The 21,699-nt window shown below is 41.8% G+C and overlaps 3 protein-coding genes across 7 annotated transcripts; 1 reads left to right on the top strand and 2 right to left on the bottom strand.

Annotated features, from left to right (window-relative positions):
• Positions 1-921: 921 nt before the first annotated feature.
• On the bottom strand, positions 922-5,738 carry ppib (peptidylprolyl isomerase B (cyclophilin B)). Its single transcript, XM_031865052.1, has 5 exons — positions 5,465-5,738; positions 4,026-4,139; positions 3,745-3,838; positions 3,002-3,186; positions 922-2,580 (listed from the first exon to the last, which is right to left on the bottom strand). The coding sequence occupies exons 1-5, from the start codon at positions 5,597-5,599 to the stop codon at positions 2,458-2,460; spliced, it is 651 nt and encodes a 216-aa protein (XP_031720912.1). The 5' UTR covers positions 5,600-5,738; the 3' UTR covers positions 922-2,457.
• Positions 5,739-7,618: 1,880 nt separating this feature from the next.
• Positions 7,619-13,416, bottom strand: adpgk (ADP-dependent glucokinase). Of its 2 annotated transcripts, none has more exons than XM_031864953.1 (8): positions 13,251-13,416; positions 11,800-12,034; positions 10,945-11,170; positions 10,765-10,827; positions 10,475-10,595; positions 10,179-10,375; positions 9,919-10,017; positions 7,619-9,769 (listed from the first exon to the last, which is right to left on the bottom strand). In XM_031864953.1, exons 2-8 carry the CDS (start codon positions 12,015-12,017, stop codon positions 9,206-9,208), a joined length of 1,488 nt encoding a protein of 495 aa, XP_031720813.1. In that variant the 5' UTR covers positions 12,018-12,034; positions 13,251-13,416; the 3' UTR covers positions 7,619-9,205. The 2 variants fall into 2 exon arrangements, with proteins under 2 accessions (XP_031720813.1, XP_031720820.1); XM_031864960.1 differs by having other exon boundaries at positions 7,619-9,766.
• Positions 13,417-15,477: 2,061 nt separating this feature from the next.
• tdg.1 (thymine DNA glycosylase, tandem duplicate 1) lies at positions 15,478-20,957 on the top strand. Of its 4 annotated transcripts, XM_031868071.1 has the most exons (12): positions 15,478-15,597; positions 16,251-16,322; positions 17,297-17,457; positions 17,599-17,927; positions 18,032-18,101; positions 18,253-18,388; positions 18,488-18,570; positions 18,677-18,771; positions 18,888-19,059; positions 19,353-19,505; positions 19,688-19,733; positions 20,217-20,304. In XM_031868071.1, exons 2-11 carry the CDS (start codon positions 16,267-16,269, stop codon positions 19,711-19,713), a joined length of 1,281 nt encoding a protein of 426 aa, XP_031723931.1. In that variant the 5' UTR covers positions 15,478-15,597; positions 16,251-16,266; the 3' UTR covers positions 19,714-19,733; positions 20,217-20,304. The 4 variants fall into 4 exon arrangements, with proteins under 4 accessions (XP_031723931.1, XP_031723915.1, XP_031723942.1 ...); XM_031868055.1 differs by lacking the exon at positions 19,688-19,733 and having other exon boundaries at positions 20,217-20,957; XM_031868082.1 differs by lacking the exons at positions 16,251-16,322; positions 19,688-19,733 and having other exon boundaries at positions 20,217-20,957.
• The last annotated feature ends 742 nt before the right edge of the window (positions 20,958-21,699 follow it).

Genomic DNA, 21,699 nt, shown 5'->3' with positions numbered 1-21,699 from the left:
AGGCGTCTAACGTTTGTTTATATCATTTATTCCCATGTGGCTAGTATACTCTACCATATAGGCATTTAATGCAATGCTTACACACAATAATAAACTGTGTTTATGCACTTCTCTCTGTCAGTCTCTAATATGTTGCTATATGAATACAAACCAGGTCACTTTAATACTTAATCTACAGCCAGTTATAACTCAAAAACAAGCAGGACATACTGCACAGACCTGGCAGTGTTTTGTTTAAACAGGCTTGAAGCTCCAGATGGGAGCGGTTTTGCCTCGTGAGCATCAGGAAGATGAGACAATCACAGGAAGGTACTGTACGTCTAATGTCTCCTTTTCTTTTCTTTTCTTTTCTGTAATTGACAACGTTAACCACATTGTCCCGGTGCAGTAAGACACAGCCTCCGTGGTAGAAGAGAAAGAAGCAAACCCTGGAGATTCTTCTGTGAACGACTTCTTTCCCTCAGAGAGAATGTGTGGAACAAACCAAGTGGAGCGCCAGAGGAGCGGCTTTATGTCTTCAACAATCACGATTGCACTACATTTTTGAAATATACAGAGCTATCGATCAAACGACCCAGTACATGAATTAGTTCAGAACATAAAGTAGTAGTTTAACAGTAAAGTAGCTAAAATGTCCTTCACCATATCTATATCAAGCCATCCATCCATCTCAAGAGTGTTCATGTTGCCCTCTAGTGGTCAGAGTGAGGAACTGCAACACACTAAATTCATAAAGACAGCGTCAATGAAGACGGGACAACACACTACCACTTCCGGTATGTACTTTCAAAATACGTGACCAAAGTAACGGAAATTATCATGTTAATGTTAAATGCCGTTAATTTACTTATTTGCACATATAAGTGAGCACGATTAGCATGCATGTAGAGAAAAACAAAAAATAATGAAATTACTGAGACATAAGATGGAAACTGTTTATTTCATGGTCAAGATACAGTATATATATACACAGTATTTCTACAGAGGTATATACGAGTACAACTGAGTAGTACTACAATGTAGAAACAAATACTGTTATTGGTAAAAGTCCTGCATTCTAAATGTTAGAGTAATTGCACACAAATTAGTATCAAAAAATACTTTAAAAAAAGTACCAAAAGTAAAACTACTCGTGATGCAGAATGTACCAATCCTTTATCAGTATACATTATTTAACTACAATAATATTTGTATAACTTACATGTTTGTGTATTCTGCCAGGTCACGTAATCCACATTAATACATTAAAGTATATTTGGCACTGAATTGTAGCCAACAAAAACCTCAAAATTGTACTCTAGTACATTACTGTATTTGGTAAATGCACTTAGTTACTTTCTATCTGGTCATAGTAGCCAAGAATGTCTTATTTCTACACAGCTTCTTTTTGAAGAAATCTGTACAAAAATAAAGATTGTTTAATTATAAAATAGGAACATATCTGAGCAAACAGCGCCCCTAGCGGCCACAGTAAGGATGATTATAAAGTGTGTGTATGGATGAATGAAGAGTCATTAGAGGGTTCTCACAGTGTATCACACTAAACACCCACAGAACTAGAATAAATCACTATATCTGCAACGCTGGACTGACAAATATCACTTTGATACTTAACAAATGAAGCTCTACTTCTCAGATTTAAATCTTTCCCATCACGTACAAAGAATATGAAAATGTAATGAATGCTGTTCCTAGAGGAATCCCTTCAACACAATGACAGTCTAGAGGCCAGCGTTACAGAAACCCAACCTTATTTTTAAAAACAGAATATATATTAAAAATCACTAATAAAAAATATTTGGTCTGCAAAACAAAAAACAGTTCCTCTGGGAAATTGTTTTTTCTAGTATAGATTGGGGAACATGGCTTCCTCCATAGAAATTAGTTATCCCCAACAAATAGATATAGATATAAGAAATCGATTTCAAAAATTGTGGTGAATACTTATCTCACCAACAAATTCATCTCAAGAGTTGTCTTTGCTTTACTACGTTAGTTACTCAATGTCCTATGATGCCTAAATGTTTTGTCTTCATGTCACATGCAAGTGTTGACTTCTACAATAAAGAGTAAAACATGTTTTTGTCTTCATATGTCGAACACGAGTGAACAAGCAATATCAAGTAACGCCAAAACGTGCATTTCCGTAGTGCTCGTGATACCTAGTAGGTGTAATGAACTTCACTCCGCATTTTAACAAAAAATTGAAACCTTTATTTCAGATCTCTCTTTTTTACAAAAACAACGAACAGTTAAGTGCACCTTGGAATGCTCGTTGTAAATGGACCCATTGTGTCGTCACGATTGCTCGTCTGGTGCTTTAATAAGATGGCAGCCACTGACAGAGTGACCCACAAGCCCTTTCTCTGGGATCACAGGGCTGTGAGTGATAAAACAAGGTGGCCTGCACGATTCTCCCCCCCTCCCCCAGTCCTGGTCTCCCCCAGCAGCACTTCACTACTCCTTGGCCACCGCGAATGGCTTGTCCACCTCGATCGTGCCGCAATTGTGGATGACGACGTCTTGAAGAGGCTTATCGCGTCCATCTGTCTTTGTCTTTTCAATCATTTTCACGACATCCTGGAAGATAAAAAAAGAAAGAATGCTCTATTAAAAGTCCTGCATTTACTCTGCAGAATGGTTCCTTAGTGTTTTATATAATATATGTATTATATACATTATAGTGTTGGATTATTAATATTATTGCTGCATTAATATACAGGCCTCATTGTATTGATGTAGCTGGTCGAAGCAGAGCTAATTTTAACCATTTTACTGTTGGGTAGTTTAATCTGTAACAAAAAGCAGTCTGAATATGAGACGCATTTACAGAAGTGGCAGAGTAGCAAAATGTTAATTAAAGCTAACCAGTCTGCATCTCTAAATGACTTCATTAGAGAGCACACAGCAGGAAACTAGTGTTTAGTCTGAAAGTCAACCTGCTATTTAAGCATTTCAACACAAACGCTGTAGGAACGTCTCAATCGGTAATGACACTCACCATCCCCTCCAGAATTTTCCCAAAGACGACGTGTTTGCCGTCCAGCCATGGAGTCTGAATGGTGGTGATGAAGAACTGGGAGCCGTTGGTGTCTTTGCCGGCATTCGCCATGCTGAGCCAGCCAGGGGAGTAGTGCTTCAACCTGAAGTTCTCATCGGCGAAGCGGTCTCCATAGATGCTCTTGCCTTGATTTAAAACAAATCCATTTTATTCAAGTTTGTGCAAGACAATTAGCTGATGTTTTGGTTTCCACAAACGATTCTCTCCCTGTAGCGACCTTTGCATCTCACTTGGATGACTTTGATTTTAGCCAAATGTTTATCTTTCACTTTATCCGATGACCTTTTTCTTATTCGAGTCATCCTGGACGAGAGCATCTGCCAAATGTCACATGTACTCAAGTGACTATTGTGAAATACCTCTTGGCACAAAGTTATAGATAACTGTCGGTGCTTATCAAATACAGGAGGACGTCTCTATCCTCGTGTCATGACGTTTCTAAACAATAGAATAAATCTTCAACTCATTAAAGAATAAACACTCAGGAGATCGTAGCAAATCTGTTACCCAAATGATATGGACATGAGGAAAAATATGTCATTCTCCTGACTGTTTGCACAGTTTAACTGCTTTGTGTAAAAACTAAAAGAGACCAAAGTGTGAAACAACCCTCAAGTCAATAAAGGTTCACAACGTCATGAACATAAAAGCCATGCTGCAGGTGTTGGCGGTGGCCGTCTTACCTCCGGTGCCGTCTCCTCTGGTGAAGTCTCCACCCTGAATCATGAAGTCCTTGATGACTCGGTGGAATTTACTGCCCTTGTAACCGAATCCTTTCTGTTTTTGTTAGAATAAACAGAACAACACTTCAGAAAGGGAAATCAGCTGCCAGTATTTGAGATGAAAGAGAATCAAATGATTTATTTAAAGTGTGTTTCTAGGATATGGTTGTTTATGGTTTGGGGAAAGCAAACAAGGATGTTAAACCACACTGAGCACGAATTATGAACCGCGACGTTCTCACCTCTCCTGTCGCCAGAGCGATAAAGTTGTCGGCTGTCTTGGGAACGGTTTTCCCAAACACCCCAATGACGATTCTTCCAACTTCTTCATCTCCAACTTTCATGTCAAAGAAAACCTGAGGAAGAGGATGATGGAAAAACCTTTATATTTACCGTTATTCTGCTAATCTTATAGGCAGATAAACAGTTTTGTATAATTTCAGTACAATTAACACTTGAAATGCTGGTAGTACAAGATGTAAACAATACTTGGATGGGTGCCTTCTTTTACCAATTTCTCACATCATAGTCTTAATGTTTATGTTAATCACTCTATACAATTTCATTTTCAACCACTGCAATTAAATCTTCCTTTGTTGAAGAGATGCAGCCAGTCATATTTTAAGGAAATATTCACTCTGACAAATTAAATTTATTGTGCAGTGTTATTTTTTCTTGGGTGCTCTATTTTCCAAAATTATAGGCACAATTTAGCTTCAAATCAAAGTTGCAGACCTTCAATGTACACAGTCTCTACCTAACTAACTCACTTAAACAGTTTTGTGGTGCAAGGCCGGTTTTTAATAGACATGCATATAGAAAGAGATATTTGGTTTTTCCAAGTGGTGAATGAGTAATTGTGAGTTTTGCACTGAGGATTATTTGAGGACCAACGAGCCCGTGGGGTCAGGCGTTGATAACTGTAGACGTGGACAAACCTGATGCCCCAGACATAACCAGGCCAGACATAATAACACCTCACTGAGCTGCAGCCGAGAGGGCTAGTCAGAGACGGAATCATCCGTAGCTCCAACCTGACACTATGAGCGAAGCTTAGATGTAAGGCCATAAAAACGTTAAGTTACCGACAGGTTACGGCGACCTCACGTTAGCTAGCACGAACTAACGTTAGCTAGCTCGAACTAATGTTAGCTAGCTCGAACTAACGCTAGCTCGAGCTAATGTTAGCTATATCAAACTAACGCTAGCTCGAGCTAATGTTAGCTAGCTCAAACTAACGCTAGCTAGCTTAAATAGATGTAAGGCCATACGAACATTAAGTTACCGATATGTTAAGGCGAACTAACGTTAGCTAGCTCGAGCTACTGTTAGCTAGCACAAACTAACGTCAGCTAGCTCGAACTAGCGTTAGCTAGCTCGGCTGAGATTAGCCAGGAGCAAAGGAATGCCCATTTCACAGCTGTATGCTAACGAGGTTTCATGCACCAACTTGTCCTGAATTACTGCACTAATGTAAGCTATAATACCCCTCATTAGCCTCCGAGCTAAATACCATTAATACCGGTTTGTAGCATAAAACTAACATTTACAGGCTAATCTTTGTGTGACGTGGTTCATCAGTCTGAAGCTAGCAGTCAGCATTAGATGGAAGAGAGATATTTGATTTTTCTGCACGATCCGCTAGCTAACAAGCTAACGGTCAAGTTAACACACAACCTACCTTTGCAGTCACTTTGGGGCCTTTCTTCTTCTCGTCAGCGGATGAGCCATTTGGGAAAGCGAGAAAAATCAGGGATCCCACAATGATCGTAACGGCCACAAGGAACTTCATCCTTCTCTCGCAGAGTCTAACCATCAACAAGAAAAATTAACAGCCGGGGATCGGCCTATTGGTCCTACTAGCTTTATATATACGAGCCGGGTGAGGAGCGTGGTATCCGGGGAGGAGACTGCCGCGGTGGCCGCTCGAGGCTGCGCTGCTACCGCGGCCTCCTCAAACACGGCGTACAGACGCACGGGCTTCTGATTGGTTCACGTACCGGAACGGTCTTAGCCAATCAGCTACAGCCGCGTAACACCGAGCCAGCGTTCCTCAGCAATGTAAACGTAAAGGACGTAAAACACTCTTGACAAGGTACAATTTTGAGATACTTGTACTTTACTTAAGTCTTTTCTTTTCATGCCACTCCCTACTTATACACCACTACATCTCAGAAGGAAATGTTTGCACCGAAAACATATGAGTTTGTGTACTTTTACTTTGTACTTTAAAAGTTAGTTGGAAACTTTCCTGATTATACTTTTTACTTAAGAACTTGTTTTTGTTTTAACAGTGTGGTATTAGTGCTTTTTCTTAAAGGATCTGAATACTTCCTCCACCACAAATTTATAATAAAAGGTGAGGTTGTTTAGCAGCAGTTCATTGTTCATTAAAAGTTGTTTAATGAAACCCAGAATCGGACTCTGATCTTTTTTATTAACTACAATGTATTTACAATTTTAAATGACTATGTAGCATGAAACCTGCTTTGACACATGCATTTGGGGACATACAGTATACTGAAGTCATAGAACCAGCAGATGTACGCGCTATCTGTGTAGCTTACACTGAATCAATTAAATGTAATTTAACAAGTAAGCGGTATTTACAATGATTAGACTCAATAATAGATGACAAATGAGTTTGAAATAAAGCAATTTGAAAAGTACTTTACCAAAAACTAAACTATTTTTCCAGCCTTCTTCCCAAATACTCATTGGACTAATACACAGGCATTGTTCTGTATATAAGTAGAAAAAAGACTGTTTTTATCATCTTTAGCCTACACAAATACTATCATTTTAACAGCCAGATGAATATTGGTAGCTACCTAATTGTTACAGTACAAATGTTTTCTCTATATTACGTCACATTTTGCATTTCTGATCCACTCATCGGTTTTTGATGGACTCTTTGAACATCTTTTAAAACTCACTATTTATAACTGCGACAGCGTCACTAGTGTTGTTTTCACCTGCAGTCTGTGTGTGTGTGTGTGTGGGTGTGTCATCATGGCAACATGTGGTCCTGGAGAACGCTACTGTAGCAGGAACGACTAAAGAGGTTGAAAAAGTACTTTGCCAAGTGTTTATATTTAATCACCGCTGTAGAGTTGCAACTGTACAAGATGCAGTCACAAAACTTTACAGGCGTGTAGTCGAGTTCAAAATCAAGGTCCAGTTGGAGGCTGGGTGTGGCCATTGCCCCCCCCCCCCACTGCATGCCCCTGCCCCGATTTAACATTGCAGCTGGTGTGATCCTATTGCAAGTTGGCATATATTGGCAAATATGCAGAATAATCTGCAGCAGGGGCGTTTCTAGGATTCAAAGAAAGGGGGGGCTTAGCCCCAAGGCGAGTGTCGTTTTTGCGCGCATAGCGCGGCAATTTTTTTTGGGGCCCAGTTCATAGATTGGTTCAATCAGAAAGAGTGTGATTTTGCTCTGTAGTTTTGCTTGCATTCAGTATATGATAACACAAGAGACCGAATTTCAGGGTCACAGTGAAACACAAATATGAACTTTTCTCAAATAAAGAGAAATAATTTTCCTGCTTGGAACGGAAAGACGGATAAACTAGCTTTCATATCCGCGTCACTCCCAAATCCTAATTCTTAAAGGGACTGCACACAATGGATGGAGAATGGACCTGACAGTGTAAACTTTATATCGTTAAGTATGATGATGGCTATTGGATTGTAATTTGAAGGGGGAGAAAACATACAAACCAGAATGCACGCACATATGTAGCATGTTAGAGTTATAAATAACTTGTCCATGTGAGAAACAGTTTAAATTTTTTTTTTTTTAAAGCCAATAATGCCAAATTATTTGGGGGGGCTGAAGAACATTTTAGGAGGGCTTTAGCCCCCCTAAAATAGGCCTAACGACACCCCTGATCTGCAGCGCCACAATAAAAAGCTTCTACTCTCTGTACATATTTTAATGACAAACTACAAGTAAATGAAATGGGTCGACAGTTACAACTGTTAAAAAACATGAGACAAACTATCAGATGAATAGATTGTACTTGCTAAAGATAAAGGGGGGGCTTCGGAGGTTACATTCACCTTTGCAGGCACACCTGCCACTTTGTACTAGTGCAAAGAATTTATTCTGCTCAACAAAATGACAGACATTGTTTTGTTGCATTAAGACTCCATTATTGCAGGCCTTCAGTGGCCGTGTGAGGTATACAAACACATTGTTCTGACAGCTACGTACTGTATATAGCGTTCCCAAGTCAGCTCAGAAAATAACAAACAACAAACGCAAAATGTACCCATACACAAGAGCTAGGAAGCTTTCCCTGGAGTTTCCAGCCAATCAGTTTACATAGTCACATTTTATAAGTGAGCAAAAGCGACAACTGAAAAGAAAGTACAACGGAAGAGTAAACAAAGAAACTAGTACCGTAACCCAGATAACATATGGCGCATTTACAAATTATATTTTACCTGAAACTTACTTTAATGACAAAACTTTTACGTTAATCACCCGACCCGACTGTAAACTCTGCTTAGCTGCATAAAGAAAGATCCCCTTCAAAACCAGGTTTGCATTTATAAGTGTAGAATTTCAACATTTGACAAAAAACTGTTTTTACGGACGCTGCATCAGTGACTTATACGCAACAGAGATTACAAGTTTACAAACATCTTTAGAGCGGGAGTGCTTAGGCCAAAAGCTGAGAAAACACAAACTTCGTCACACTTTTATCCTCTCGGGACAAATAACAAAAATGTCAAGTATATCGAGTTAACAGTTTTTACTCGTACAGAGCTCGAGCTTTCAAGTGGTCTAGTGACTCGTGACTCTGCCGTGAATGCCACCAAAAAAGTTGAAGATACACAGAACATCAAAAATACCACTTACATTCAAAATATAGGAAGACGCTCATCAGTTTCCAGTCAAACAGAATGTGTGTGAATTCATGTCTATCTCAGAAATGTATGATGTAACGCTGAGTTTTAAGTTTGGTTGGCTCTGAAATATGAATAAACTATTATAACTTTTAGATTCTTGTATTTTCCCAAGGCACAGCATACTTAAGATATGCAGGTCGAAGTAAATTAGGTGAGCCAACAAAACTCTTTGGAGTTTGTGGAGATGGCTTTGAGCTGCGGCCGGTGCATAGAGTCAGGCCGCCTCGCAGCCCGGTCACATGTCAAGTTCTGCCTCAGTTTCTGTGTCTGCTGGAGGACTCGAGGAGGGAGAACCGAGGAGACCGGAGCCGGCTGGAGGAGTTACCGGGCAGGATCTAAAACTATCGCCTACGATTCACATTCTTAAACTCAGTTTGGAGCTTCGGGAAGGAAGACACAGAAACTGGTTCAGGGCACGCAGGCCCGAACAAGTATAGAACTCCAAACCCAACAACCGCAGCCTTCCACACAAACGGAATGTCCGATTCAAGCGAACCCTTTAGAAGGGCTGCTGGGTCTTTATCTCGGAGTACACTAGTCCCTCTGCTGAGATGGCGTCCCCGAGCCCCACTGTCCGGAGAGGCTGTTTGCAGACCAGCACGACGGTCAGGTGGAAGGTGACGTTTCCTCGGCGCCACATGGTGACGGGCTCTGCGGGGTTCAGCAACAGCTTCTCTCGTGGCTCGGCGTGCGAGCTGTGAAACTCCAGCGGGGCCTTGAGCTCCACTTTGCCGGCGTCAACCAACTGGAGGCCGCAGGCCTGACTGCTGGCCACGCGCGCTCCAGCCATCACCGCCGCCGCCTGGTTCCCCCAATATCCATCCACCGTAGCCAGGATGTGGTAGGCCAGCGTGTGGAAGTGAATGCGAGTCAGGTCGGCTTCGGACGACGGCTCGCTGCGGCCGTGCTGCTCCAGGATCCAGAGGAGGATGTCGCTGACCCGGCCCACGTCCGGAATGCCTTTCCAGGCATCCAGGTGTGAGTGAGGCCCCTCACCAGCCTGAGAGAGGAAGAGCAGCTCCTGCTCGTTCAGCCCAATGGAGTTGACAATGGGCATAACCTGCTAACAGGGAAACAGAGAAAAGAGACTTCGATGAAATATACAGAACCCTTTCGGGATTTGTGGGTTTTGAGCACACTCTCTGTGAAGGGCTTTGTGAGGTTCACCACATGAAAAAGACTCTCAGACACGACATGTTTTTGCACACGTACCTCCTGCATGATGCTGTTCATGTAGTCTTTGTCCGTCATGCTCGCCAGCTCCAAGTGGATGGGAATATCGTGACGAATGTCAGATATGGCTAACACGGCCTGCGAAGAGAAAGCAAGTAAAAGATGTGAGATGAGCTGCATCGAAATGTGAGCATGCAGATTCCTTGAGCAACATACTGTGAATAAAATTACATGTTTTGTTATGAATAATTAATACAATCTCTGTAAGAGACTGTAGAGGGCAGCTTTCAGCCACTGACCTCCTTCAGTCTCTCCTCCCACAGCTCTCTGCCCTGACCCTCCATCATGTGGAGCCCCGACAGGACGACCAGGTCGGGCTCGAACTCGTCCAGGCTCGCCACGAACGTCTCCAGGGAGCTCATCTCCCCATTGGACACGTCGTGAGAGAAGATGAAGCGGTTGGCTTGAGGTGCCTGAGTTGAACCCCACTGTTCACCTGGAAACAGATAAAGAACCAAATACAACTTCTGCATCAACACATCTTAACGATGAAGTAAGAGATCCTGTAGAAGCTGAAGCTTGTTCGTGTCTTTACCCGCTTTATACTCCAGGATGAGGTGAAATTCGTCCGTCTCCTGCAGAGAGTCCGGGGGAACGACAATCTGCTCATCCAGCATCTCGTGAAGTTTAGGACCAACCGGCCCACATAACAAGACCTGTGGCATAAAACAGTCGTTTAAAGACCGGGGTTTCTGAACTACACGACAATACTGTGTTTAGCGGGCTGCCCAAACACTTTCCATACTTTAAAAACACATGTGAAAATGTAAAGAACATGTTTTCACTTTTTGTTTATTGTTTCTTGCTGAAAACATGCTGTTGTACCATTAGATCAGGGTAGGTGGCGAGCTTCTGACCAATGAGAGCAGCATTCCCTCCCACATACAGCTGGAAGAAGACACACGTAAATTTAACCAGGAGGAACAACATTTATTTAAAAAAAAAAAAAAAAAAAAAAGGACTTAATAACAACAAGAAGTAGTTTGGGAAGTGAGGTCGCCTTGCCTTCGCACCGGGGTACTCTGCTGCTGCGCGCGCGATCCTCTGAAAGGCCTCGTGGTCGCTGAAGAAGCGCTCGGCAGCGGCCCCGCGCTCCATGTAATGGATGAAGGCTTCCTTCAAGTCCTCTTTGGAGTGCAGCACCTCGTGATCCAGGCCGGCACCCGGATCCACCGCCATAGCCTGCAGCAGTCCCACTCCTGAGACGACCACGTCCACACAGGCATTCACCCTTACAATGAGAGGAGAGAACGAGTACGGGTTATTTGATTAGTTGATCATTTAATCGTCATATGGCTTTTACTGTAAAATAATCCGGAAGATATTAAGATACTTTTTTTTTAAAGGTCTGCTGGTAGCCTGATCAGACTAAATTGGCAAAATTGGAGAAATGACCAGCTGTTAGAAAGGCTCAGAATAGTCTGGTGTCAGTGCGTCAGCATGTGTGTCAGTAAGTTTTGTGCAGATGCAGAGAAATAATTTAAAATGTAAACAGGACGGCTTGTTTTAAGGACACAGTGAAATAAAAAACAAGCCTTAAAAAGTAACTTCAGGTGTTGCCCCACCCCCTCTCTACTTCTCTATTGGTAGAAACAATCTGTCCATCCCTCTAGTAGGCAGTCCTTCAAGTCCAGCCAATCACCACCTTACACCTTGATCCAGTTTTATTCTAAAGCATCCTAAAAGGCTTTAGGGTCGGTATAGAACCAAGCCCTCTGAGTTGGGACTCCTGACAACACATTCCTTCACACCAGCAGAGCTGATTACCGCCTCTAAACATGCCGCCGTGAGCAAGAGATCACCTTCAGCTGCCAGAAGGTGAAGCTTCTATATCTCACAGTCCAACCCTCTAAAACTCACCCTACTGCCACTTTGCTCCACTGGCGGGTCGGCAGAACTATCAGAGTCTCCCAGGCGCTGGAGATCACCTGCTCCAGGCTGTTCTGACTCTGAGACGACGGCTGAAAGTTTGGCAGGCCGATGTACTGCAGGATCTGTTCCGGCAGGTCCGGGCTGCCGTGGTAGAAGTAGCCAACAGCTAACGCCAGCAGGGCCGCTGCTGAAGCCTTCCTCCACATGATGCTCCCACACACTCCTGCAGCGAAAGGAAAAAGCTGTCACTTCTCTCATTTCAACCGTTCAAAAGTGATTGTTGTGTGTTGAGCTGCATGCCAAGGTTCAGCGTTTAAAGACATAAACAAGGATGAAGAAAATAAGTAAATACTCGTCAAACTCGCATGTGAAAAAGAAAACCTTTGACTAATTGAATAGTCTTGAATGACAGCTTGCTTCAAACAATTAACTTTGATAACATTTTCATATGATTGAGCAGAAAATTGATAAACAATATAATTGAAAAACTGCTGTTTGAATTGGAGCAGAAACAATAAGTTAATCAGCAGTTATTTTGATAATCAAATTTATATTTTTTAAATAAAAATGTTGCAGGTTCTCAAACGTGAGAATTTGCTACTTTTCTTGGAGTTACATTATTTCAAATTGAATATTTACTGTCAGTTTAAAAAAAAAAATGGTCAAGTCATCCAATGTGTTTATTTTTCTTTTGTCCGACCAACGGTCCAAAACCTCCAAATAATAAATGTACTACCACGAAGACCAAGAAAAGCAACAAATTCTCCCATCTGAGAATCTAAAAGCATCAAATGTTGAAATGACATTTGTGCTTGAAAAATAACTCAAGCGATGAATCTATGATCAAAATAGTTTTTCGTTGCTCTCAATGTACTTAAACAGAAACAGACACAGCTAAAAAAAAAAAAAAAAAAAGGACAACAAAGCTGCACAGAGGTAAAAACAAACATTCAACTTGTATTTGCAAATTAGTGTTATCAAAAAGATTGAATTTCTCACATACACATCGCTACAGTTCCCACATAAGTTCAACACTCATGTTACCAGATACTGTTACTACTCAGAGTACTGGGACAACCATGAGACAACCATAACATAACACAACCACTAAGAAACACTGCAACTTTGCCAGTATGTACTTTACGGTACAGAATACAGGGGTTAAGTTACTGCAAACGTACACGTGTACACACACACACACACACACAATTTTGTTAGCTAACATGCTAGCAGCAGCACACAGGGTGAATCTTTAGGCTTCAGTTAATCAAAGCTGATCTGACAGTAGCAATTAGCTTGTAGCACAATTTAGCAGGCAATCTAATTTAGAGTCTAAGAGCAAAAAGACTTTTCCTGCTAACTGTCGCACGCGTCAGCTTGATACCAGCTCTTGTTTTGTTAAAACCGAAGTAGCTTCGCAGCTTGTTAGCGGCACGTACCGACTGATAATGTGCAGGCTCCAAGTTTAGTGAGTCAGGAAGACAATCCTGTCTCCTGGTGAATTACACAAACAGCATTCAGTGTGCTGAATAACACCGCTGGTGGACTGAGAAGTGACTGAAGAAGTCGTTGCATCGAAGGCGGAATGATTGGAAGAGACAGCTACTTCCGGGTACCGCTCTGCGCATGCGCCACTACAGGATACATTTCATATAGGCTGTACATTCAAGAGTACAGAGCAGTGGCGGCTGGTGGATAATTTTCTAGGTAGGGCCATCCAATCAATTTCAGCAAACATCCCAGTATGATTTAATGCAAACAATGTATGTATCAAACACGCTTTACTACTTTGCAGTTAAATATTTAACATGTATTCCAACACGAAGCAGTAAATAACACTTTGATAAACACGTCAGGACATCTTATTTTTGTCACCCTCACAGGGAATTCAGTATAATATAAACATGGAACAAAAAGTTCGGAAATTAGTGTTTGGTAGATTATTTCTCTGTTTTAACAATACTTCTTGGCAATAAATGTTATACTGTTGGAAAGCCTGTTTATTTACCTTTCAAACGGTGCCCCATTTGTAAGGAACATGCATTTGTGGGATGAGCAGCACAGCTGAGTATGTGGGTTGCGCCCATGAAAAATTTGCCAAATCTTCTCTGCCAATGCCAAACAGCTTATTCTGCTTATTTGCTATTGACTCTTGTTTGGTGTTGTTTGGTGGATTGGATGATTGAAGTCTATCAGTAACAAGGAAGAAACAAGACATATTGGCAATTTTACAATTTATTCATTTAGCCTCAGTAGCGTGTGGAAGAACCATAGACAGCCACAACAGCCTGACACCTCCTCCTCATGCTGGTCACCAGCCTGCTCACACACTGCTGTGGGATGGCATTCCACTCCTCAAGCAGGATTTGTCTCAAGTCAGCCAACGTGGTTGTGTTGGTCACTCCGGCACGAACAGCTGGTCCCACAAGTGTTCACTTGGGTTGAGGTCAGGACTGCTGGTAGGCCATTCCACCCTCTCTACTCCCAAATTCTGGAGGTAGTCTCTGATAAACCCCGCTCTGTGGGGGCGAGCGTTGTCATCTTAGAGACTTAGAGGATGGAGTTCGGTCCCAGACTGTGGAGAAATGGGATTGCCACTGGTTGCAGAATCTCATCTCGATATCTCTCTGCATTGAGATTGCCTCCAATGAAGACAAGCCTCGTTTTTCCAGTGATGGAGATGCCGCCCCACACCATCACACTGCCTCCACCAAAAGGTGTTACTCTATCGGTGCAGCAATCAGCATAGTGTTCTCCCCGTCTTCTCCACACTTTGACCCTGCGATCCAACTTCCCTAGGCAGAATCTGGACTCATCGCTGAACATAACGTTCCTCCACATGTTCAGGTTCCAGTGCAGGTGTTACCGACACCAGTGCAAACGGGCCTGACAGTCAATAGCAACAGCAGAATAAGCATTGTTGCAACAGAGAAATAATCTACCAAACACTAATTTCCGAACTTGTTGTTCGATGTTTATATATACAGTATATATATATATATATTGTATAATAATATTCATTATAGTATAAAACACACACACATATATATATATATATATATATATATATATATATATATATATATATAATAGAACAACTGTGGAAAAAAACTACAAAACATCATCCTGTTAACCATTTTACAGCCTCGTTGTGTAGTTCGTCCATAGCCTAACATTAGTTTATTTACCTCTGCTGATGAAAAACGTGAAGATGACCAAACTGAACAAAATGTGTAAGTATTATAAACTTGTGTTTTTTTTGTAGAGTACAGTAGTGCAATGACAACTTCTGGGGTTGACCCAAGGATTAAATAAAATAAACTTTTATATATTTATTGGGCAGACACAGAAAAAACGTCACCAAGCTGCAAACATACCCTTTAAAGACGTCACAGACCCTCAGCCAATAGAAATTCAGCAAATCAGACTTTAAAAGTCGAGCAGCTCATACCAATTATACAATAGGTGGATACGATTTTTATTTTACTGTGTAGTTTACAGTAAAAACACAATATTGAAGGGCTTAGCGAATGAGCCTTAATAACAGTAAATAGTATTAAATAGGCCCCTTTGCGTCATTTTTCTCAGTTATACTCAGATATATATTTCTTCTCGGACCCCTACGTCTTAGACTTGAGATCGTCCGGTGTCAAAGTTGACCGGCGGGGCTGTCATGTCTTTGTTGCCTCTGTTGCACCGCATATGTTGTGAATAGAAAAGCGGGATAGATGGAAAAATAACGGTTATACGAACAGAAGATACTCGTTTAGACCTTACCCACAACAGGTACGTCTAGGGTTTTTAAATACCGGTAAAGTCTGTGCAATTTATACGCGAGGAATCTCAGTGGACCCGAAACCATTCATCCATGCTAAGTTAGCTGAACAGCTAGCTGTTGGCTAATATTAGCTGCACTTGTGGCACTGCTGCTGAATTGCTTTTTAACAATAAAATTAATCTTATCTCCCGGAATACGAAACGTATGTGATTTCAACGAGATAGCAACACACTCATATATTTACTTGCAAGCAGTGTAACGTTATTTTAAAGCTATTTAAAATGAATGACGTTAACTGGTTTCCATTCGGATTTAGCTTATTAGTTAGCATAGCAGGTGAAACGTTAGCAGTGTTGTCGCAGAGTTTGCTGGGAAGAATATGCACTGTTGTACTTTTCATGAAGTGGGGCCGGTAATGGCTATTTTAACTTTGTTGTATTGTGTTTCCGCCATCGTCATCCTTTTGTCGGTATTGTTTATCTCGTGGTTTTACCTTTTTTTTTTTTTTTTGTTTGTTTTTTTGTTGCCAACAGTTTGTCTAAAATGCCCTGGCACATGCATTCAGATTCATATACACTGCCAGACTCTTAATATGCTAAACCACATGTGCATCACCTAGCAATTCTTTTCCTCAATTTGCATATTGATTTATTCGATAAAGTCAAACCACCCAAAAGATGGAAGACAAGCTGAATGGATTCCCTGTTGTCTCCCCGGAGTATCTTCAGCAGTGGTGAGTCTTCCTCCACACCACAGTGTTGGCTGTACACATCATAGCTGCTAACCTCCGAATGGCAAAGTGTGATGAAAATGAAATTAAAGCATGTGTGCCCCTTATTTGAGTTTTGTTTTACCACTGATGATTTACAGTTTTGTGTCTATTGTTTTGTTTCAGTGCAGGGACAAATAAAAGGAAGCGTCTCTTTGGTGGAATGATTCATAGGATGTATTGTGTTTCTACAGTGTCTTCATTTCACTAACCGTTGTTGACTGGGAGCAGACAGTGTGGGCTTTCCATCTGGTGTGCACACAACTCTGCAGAGTGATCTGTGTATTGTCCTTTTTTGAATCATACACACTCCGGCTCATTGGGTCCACCACGCTGAAACTAATGCAAACTTATACAACAGACATGCAATCAATCAAAACTTTCATTCAAACAAAGCTCCACAAATATCTAAGTTGCCTCCAACTGAATAAATTTACCAAATACAAGCGTCATTCAATAACCTGGTAAACAATCTGGACCTAATAATTAAGGTAACATAAAGGAACCCATCCTTCATGAGGATTAACTGACTCATGATCATTTTGCATCAAAATCAGAATCCGGTTCATTAAGTAGGTTTTCACATACAAGGAATTTGCTTTGGTGCATAACAGCAAACAGAGAGTAGGTTTAAAATATACAATTACAGAATTAAAATGAAAGAGCTGAACAGTTTAAAATGTAGTTTTGTGCAAAAGTTCATAGTATGATGTATACATAAATAAATGTGCCATCGGTTATATTTAAGAATTTATCAAACTGAATTCTACATCCTCGCTGGTTAACACTCTATCTAATAGAGAGAGAAAGCACACGGTGCTTCCACTGTTGCATAACGCACTGGTCTAACTGAGCTTCAACCCTGCAGCACATCCCGCTGTGATTCCACTCGTATTAATACATCCCCCTGTTTGTTTTACAATCATTCTTCCTCACAGGGTTCAGTCTGCACAGCAGTTTCAAGCTCTCCAGGCCCAATATTCCGGCTTCAACCACCAGTCTCACTACCCAGAGGGGCAGACGGGAGAGACGGCCATGGCACACATGGCTTATCCAGAACCCATGATGGAGGAGCAGGAACCTGCCAACCTGGCAAAACGTACTGCGATCCCCTTTGAACTCCCTCACTGTTTATAGATCAGCTGGTTCTGGGTCAGATCAGATATACATGCATGACTATGTGTCAACAGATTCAGGCAGGTCTTCCTTTTCACGTCTCCTCTCTGAACTTTTCTTGTAGCTCCAGCCAAAAAAAGAGGCAGAGCGGCTCAACCCAAGGCACCAAAACCACCTAAAGTCCCCAAGGCACCAAAGCCACCAAAGCCACCAAAACCACCAAAAGTCCCCAAGGAACCAAAGCCACCTAAGGACCCAAATGCACCGAAAGCCAAACCCGGTCCTAAATCCAAGAAGGCCGCTGAGGCTCAGGCAGATGGCAAGCAAGAGAAGATAGATGAGAGCTTCAAGAAGGTGAAGAGGAAAATCGACCGCTTCAAGGGAATGTCGGAGGAGGAAGTCATGACAAAAACTCTGCCAGACCTGCTGGAATACAACCTGGACTATGTCATTGTAAGATTCCCTGCTCAACTGTTGTGCTGGAGCCAAACACTGTGCTGTCAGCAATGATTTTGGGGTTTGTAAGCTTCAAAAAACATGCGCTGCTTTTTTTCCAGATTGGTATCAACCCTGGACTGATGGCGGCTTTCATTGGACGGTGGTTTCCAGGTCCTGGAAATCATTTCTGTAAGTTATCCGATAAGAATGATTTTGAGTCGTAAGTTGCTCCTTACATGTTTTAAATGAAGATGAAGCTGTGACACCATTAACTTCAGACTTCAGCGTCTGCTTTTGTTGGCCCAGAGAGATAAATGACGAGGTCACTTTTACATTTCAGGGAAGTGCCTCTTTCTGTCTGGGTTTACTGAGGAGCTGCTCACCCACATGAGCGACACCGCCCTGCCTGGCAAGTACAAAATGGGCTTCACCAACATGGTGGCCAGGGCGACACCAGGGAGCAAAGACCTCTCAACGTAGGTCCAAAGACTGTCGCTCACCATCATGTTCGCTTTGTGTTTAGAACTTTGTTCTAAACACATAACATCATTTTTCTTTTGTTTTCATCTCGACAGTAAAGAGTTGCGTGAAGGAGGCAAAATCCTCGTAGAGAAGCTGAAGAAATTCAAGCCTCTTATTGCTGTTTTTAATGGAAAATGTAAGCACTCTACCGCCACACACCAACGGTTACAGTTAAGTTATTCTTTAACATTAACGTAAGTCATATTTTCTGTTCTTCTGCCCCCCCCCCCATCCCACCAAAGGCATCTATGAAATGTTCTGCAGAGAGATGTTTGGCAAGAAACCAAAGAAACTTGATTTTGGTTTGCAGCCACACAAGATCCCCGACTGTGATGTGGTGAGTCCTCGACCGCTTCACTGTGCTCACGTATCGATGAAAGGTAGCCTCTCAAAATGGATTTTGATGTAGATGGCGTTTGACGTGCTGATCCGACGGCGCTCTCCCCTCCGCAGGCTCTGTATCTGATGCCCTCGTCCAGCGCTCGCTGTGCTCAGTTCCCTCGAGCTCAGGACAAAGTGCACTTCTACATCAAACTGAGGGAGCTCAGGGATCAGCTGAAGGGGGTCCGGAAGCCCACCGAGATCGAGGAGGTCGATTACTCATTCAACCTGTCGTTGGCTAAGGGTAAGCACGACGGTGGACGGACGGACGGACGTGTGGTTTGTTTAAAGTCATCCAGCTGGCAGTTACACATCTTTATTTTCTTAAACTGAAACTATAAAAGAAGCATTGTGGCACACTGAAGACAAACTACATATAACCATCATTTAGAAACAAGTAGTTAAATGAAGAATTAATGCTCATAGGCAGTGACAGTCGCATCATTGGCTCGATATCTTGTGCGTTTCAGGACATCCTCATTTTATAATCCTGCGTTTGGCGTTTACTCTTCCCCTCTTTTTTTTTTACGTGAACAGAGGATGCCAAGAGGATGGCGATAAAGGAGGAGCAGTACGATCCCGGTTACGAAGATGCCTTCGGTGGAGTGTATGCAGAGAGAGGAGCCGAAGGGGATGCGGCCAAAAGCCAGACCAACGGTCACTGTACGTTCTCCACTGCAGAAAACACAGGTAAGAGTCGAGTGTGTTCCACTCTGCACGCTTTATATTTGAACCATCTTTTAAGGTAAATGTTTGTGTTAGTGCTCAGCTGTGATTCAGTCAGCTTCTTTACATGAACTTAAAGGAATACTTCACCCACAGAAGTACCATTTGTATATTAATTACTGTGTTTTTTAATTCTTTCACCGTAGAGGCATGCAAGAACAGTTTTCTTTAAGGAGTTAAAGGTAACACAGGGTGAGTAATTGATATACAAATGGTTGAGTATTTATTTTAGTAACCAGCATGTTCATTTTAGATTCTTTGATCAGGGCAGACAAACCTGATTTCTCCTGGAAAGAAATCTTTTCTTTTCCATGTAAGAGAGTTTCTAACCAGACCAGCCCGTCCTCCAATAACTAAGTCACTCTTGCAAAATGAAGTCGGGGGGGAGAAATCAAATTACTGAGCTGTTGCATGTCTCCAAATGTGGATTGATGTTCACTAAATTGTCCTGCGTACAATCCTGATTTCCCTGAGTAACCCGGTCTCCTGTGTGTGTGTAAGTATACACAATGAAACGGGACTAACTACCGGTAAACGTGTGTGCAGCATGAACACAACGATCTGTGATTCAATATTTACAAATAATCCTGTATCATTGGTCTGGAGCTGCTATCAAACATAAATAGACTTCAGTTCTGTGACATTATCCTCAGTCTGAGTGTTGTCTGTCTTCAGAAGGAGCACAGGAGGCGACCACGTCCCAGATACCAGAGGGCCAGCTCCCAGACGGACAGTGGATGACCCAGTCCTTCGCAGACCAGATCCCAGACATCGGCGGGGCTCCAAAGGAGGCCCCCGTATAAGGAAAAGACTTTAGATCCTTTTCTTTTTTTATTAGCGTCCGAGTGGAACATACACACATAGATGGACTTTTTTCGTAGCGTTTTTGTGGATTATTCTCTCTGCATTTTCTTTGTTTCCATTTGTTTGTGGTCTTGTACTAATGTATGATCATCTTCACGGCAGTCTCTTTTTAAATATGTGAAATCAGGGACTTGACAATGATGCTCGACTGTCTTTGAAGAAGGTCATGTATTTAAGCGTTTGTGTTGCCTTCGTACTGCACGATGATGCGAGTGTAAACATTCACAGATGAACCTCCGGATGGTTTGATCGATCAGTGTGAGCCGTTATGATCCTCTGTGATTTGGGTATTTTAGTTTTACCCTCATGGTGCTATGAACTGACCGCGATGCAAAGTGATCACTGGATGAACTCATCATGCATGTTAGAGATTCCACAGAGGGAATTCCTGGCAAGCCTTTCAACATGTTACAGGTTATACTTTCATCTTTTATCATCACTTTTTATTTTTTTTTGGGGCTTTAGGAATTTTAGGATTACATTTTGTATGTTTATGAAAATGTCATTCGCGAGGACTTTTATGAAACGTGTCCATTAAAACGTCTTGATGAAGCCTTTTTCTATATTATTGGACTAGCGTTCAGTCATTTCACTGTGAACTGATGGTGAAGATAACCGAGGCGTTTTGTTTTGTAGAGATTATATTAAAAAAGAAAACATTAAAGACGAGGGTTGACGTGCAACAAAGGTGCGTGAGATTCTGAAACATGTAACATGGTTTGCACATTCAACACAGGATTGAAACGTCTTTAGGGGGATCTATTGGCAGGAATGGAATATGGTATTAATATGCATGTTTTCTGTAGGGTGTAACCCCCTGTAACTAAGAGTCAGAGTACGCCAAGTGTCCACTGTTTAGACCAGAACGGACAAACCCCAATCGAAATCTGCAACCTCACCCCTAGATGCCACTAAACTCTACAAACTAGACCTCTAACTTCAGCCCAACCTTTCAGCTTTAGTCAGTGACGGTAAACTCGCTCTGCTGTCAGGGGCTGGGCTGCTTTTAAACAAACTAGAGGAATTAAGGTCAAATTCAGCTGCAGGTGAAGAGTTCAGTGCATCAATAGCTTTCATTAGCAGCATTACATAAGAGCTTGTCACAGACTAAACGGTACCATGCATGTGCAAGTCGCATAAGAGATGGATAAAGTAAACAAACAAGACAAACATCCAAATGTTAATATGAAAAAAAGATCTATTCTTGCGAGGGTTTGTATGATACCTTCAACTCACAGATGTGAGTTCATAGGAAGATTCCTATGAAAAAAAATTCTGTAACAATGAAATTGTG

This window comes from Anarrhichthys ocellatus, unplaced genomic scaffold (assembly GCF_004355925.1).
Source record: "Anarrhichthys ocellatus isolate YVR2014 unplaced genomic scaffold, GSC_Weel_1.0 scaffold2, whole genome shotgun sequence".
NCBI lineage: Eukaryota > Metazoa > Chordata > Actinopteri > Perciformes > Anarhichadidae > Anarrhichthys > Anarrhichthys ocellatus.
Note: the sequence above shows the minus strand (reverse complement) of the source record. Positions and strands in the feature narration are given on the sequence as shown.

What these genes read in the sequence shown, in the direction of transcription:
- adpgk (XM_031864953.1), bottom strand. Translation starts at nt 12,017, where the DNA reads ATGTGGAGGAAGGCTTCAGCAGCGGCCCTGCTGGCGTTAGCTGTTGGC. An exon ending in CAGAGTACCCCGGTGCGAAG is followed by an intron (nt 10,828 to 10,944) that starts GCAAGGCGACCT and finishes GTCTTCTTCCAG; the next exon opens with CTGTATGTGGGAGGGAATGC. An exon ending in TGAACAGCATCATGCAGGAG is followed by an intron (nt 9,770 to 9,918) that starts GTACGTGTGCAA and finishes TTTCCCTGTTAG; the next exon opens with CAGGTTATGCCCATTGTCAA.
- ppib (XM_031865052.1), bottom strand. Translation starts at nt 5,599, where the DNA reads ATGGTTAGACTCTGCGAGAGAAGGATGAAGTTCCTTGTGGCCGTTACG. An exon ending in GCCCCAAAGTGACTGCAAAG is followed by an intron (nt 4,140 to 5,464) that starts GTAGGTTGTGTG and finishes CCTCTTCCTCAG; the next exon opens with GTTTTCTTTGACATGAAAGT. An exon ending in TCGCTCTGGCGACAGGAGAG is followed by an intron (nt 3,839 to 4,025) that starts GTGAGAACGTCG and finishes TAACAAAAACAG; the next exon opens with AAAGGATTCGGTTACAAGGG.
- tdg.1 (XM_031868055.1), top strand. Translation starts at nt 16,267, where the DNA reads ATGGAAGACAAGCTGAATGGATTCCCTGTTGTCTCCCCGGAGTATCTT. An exon ending in TGCTGTTTTTAATGGAAAAT is followed by an intron (nt 18,571 to 18,676) that starts GTAAGCACTCTA and finishes ATCCCACCAAAG; the next exon opens with GCATCTATGAAATGTTCTGC. An exon ending in AGATCCCCGACTGTGATGTG is followed by an intron (nt 18,772 to 18,887) that starts GTGAGTCCTCGA and finishes TCCCCTCCGCAG; the next exon opens with GCTCTGTATCTGATGCCCTC.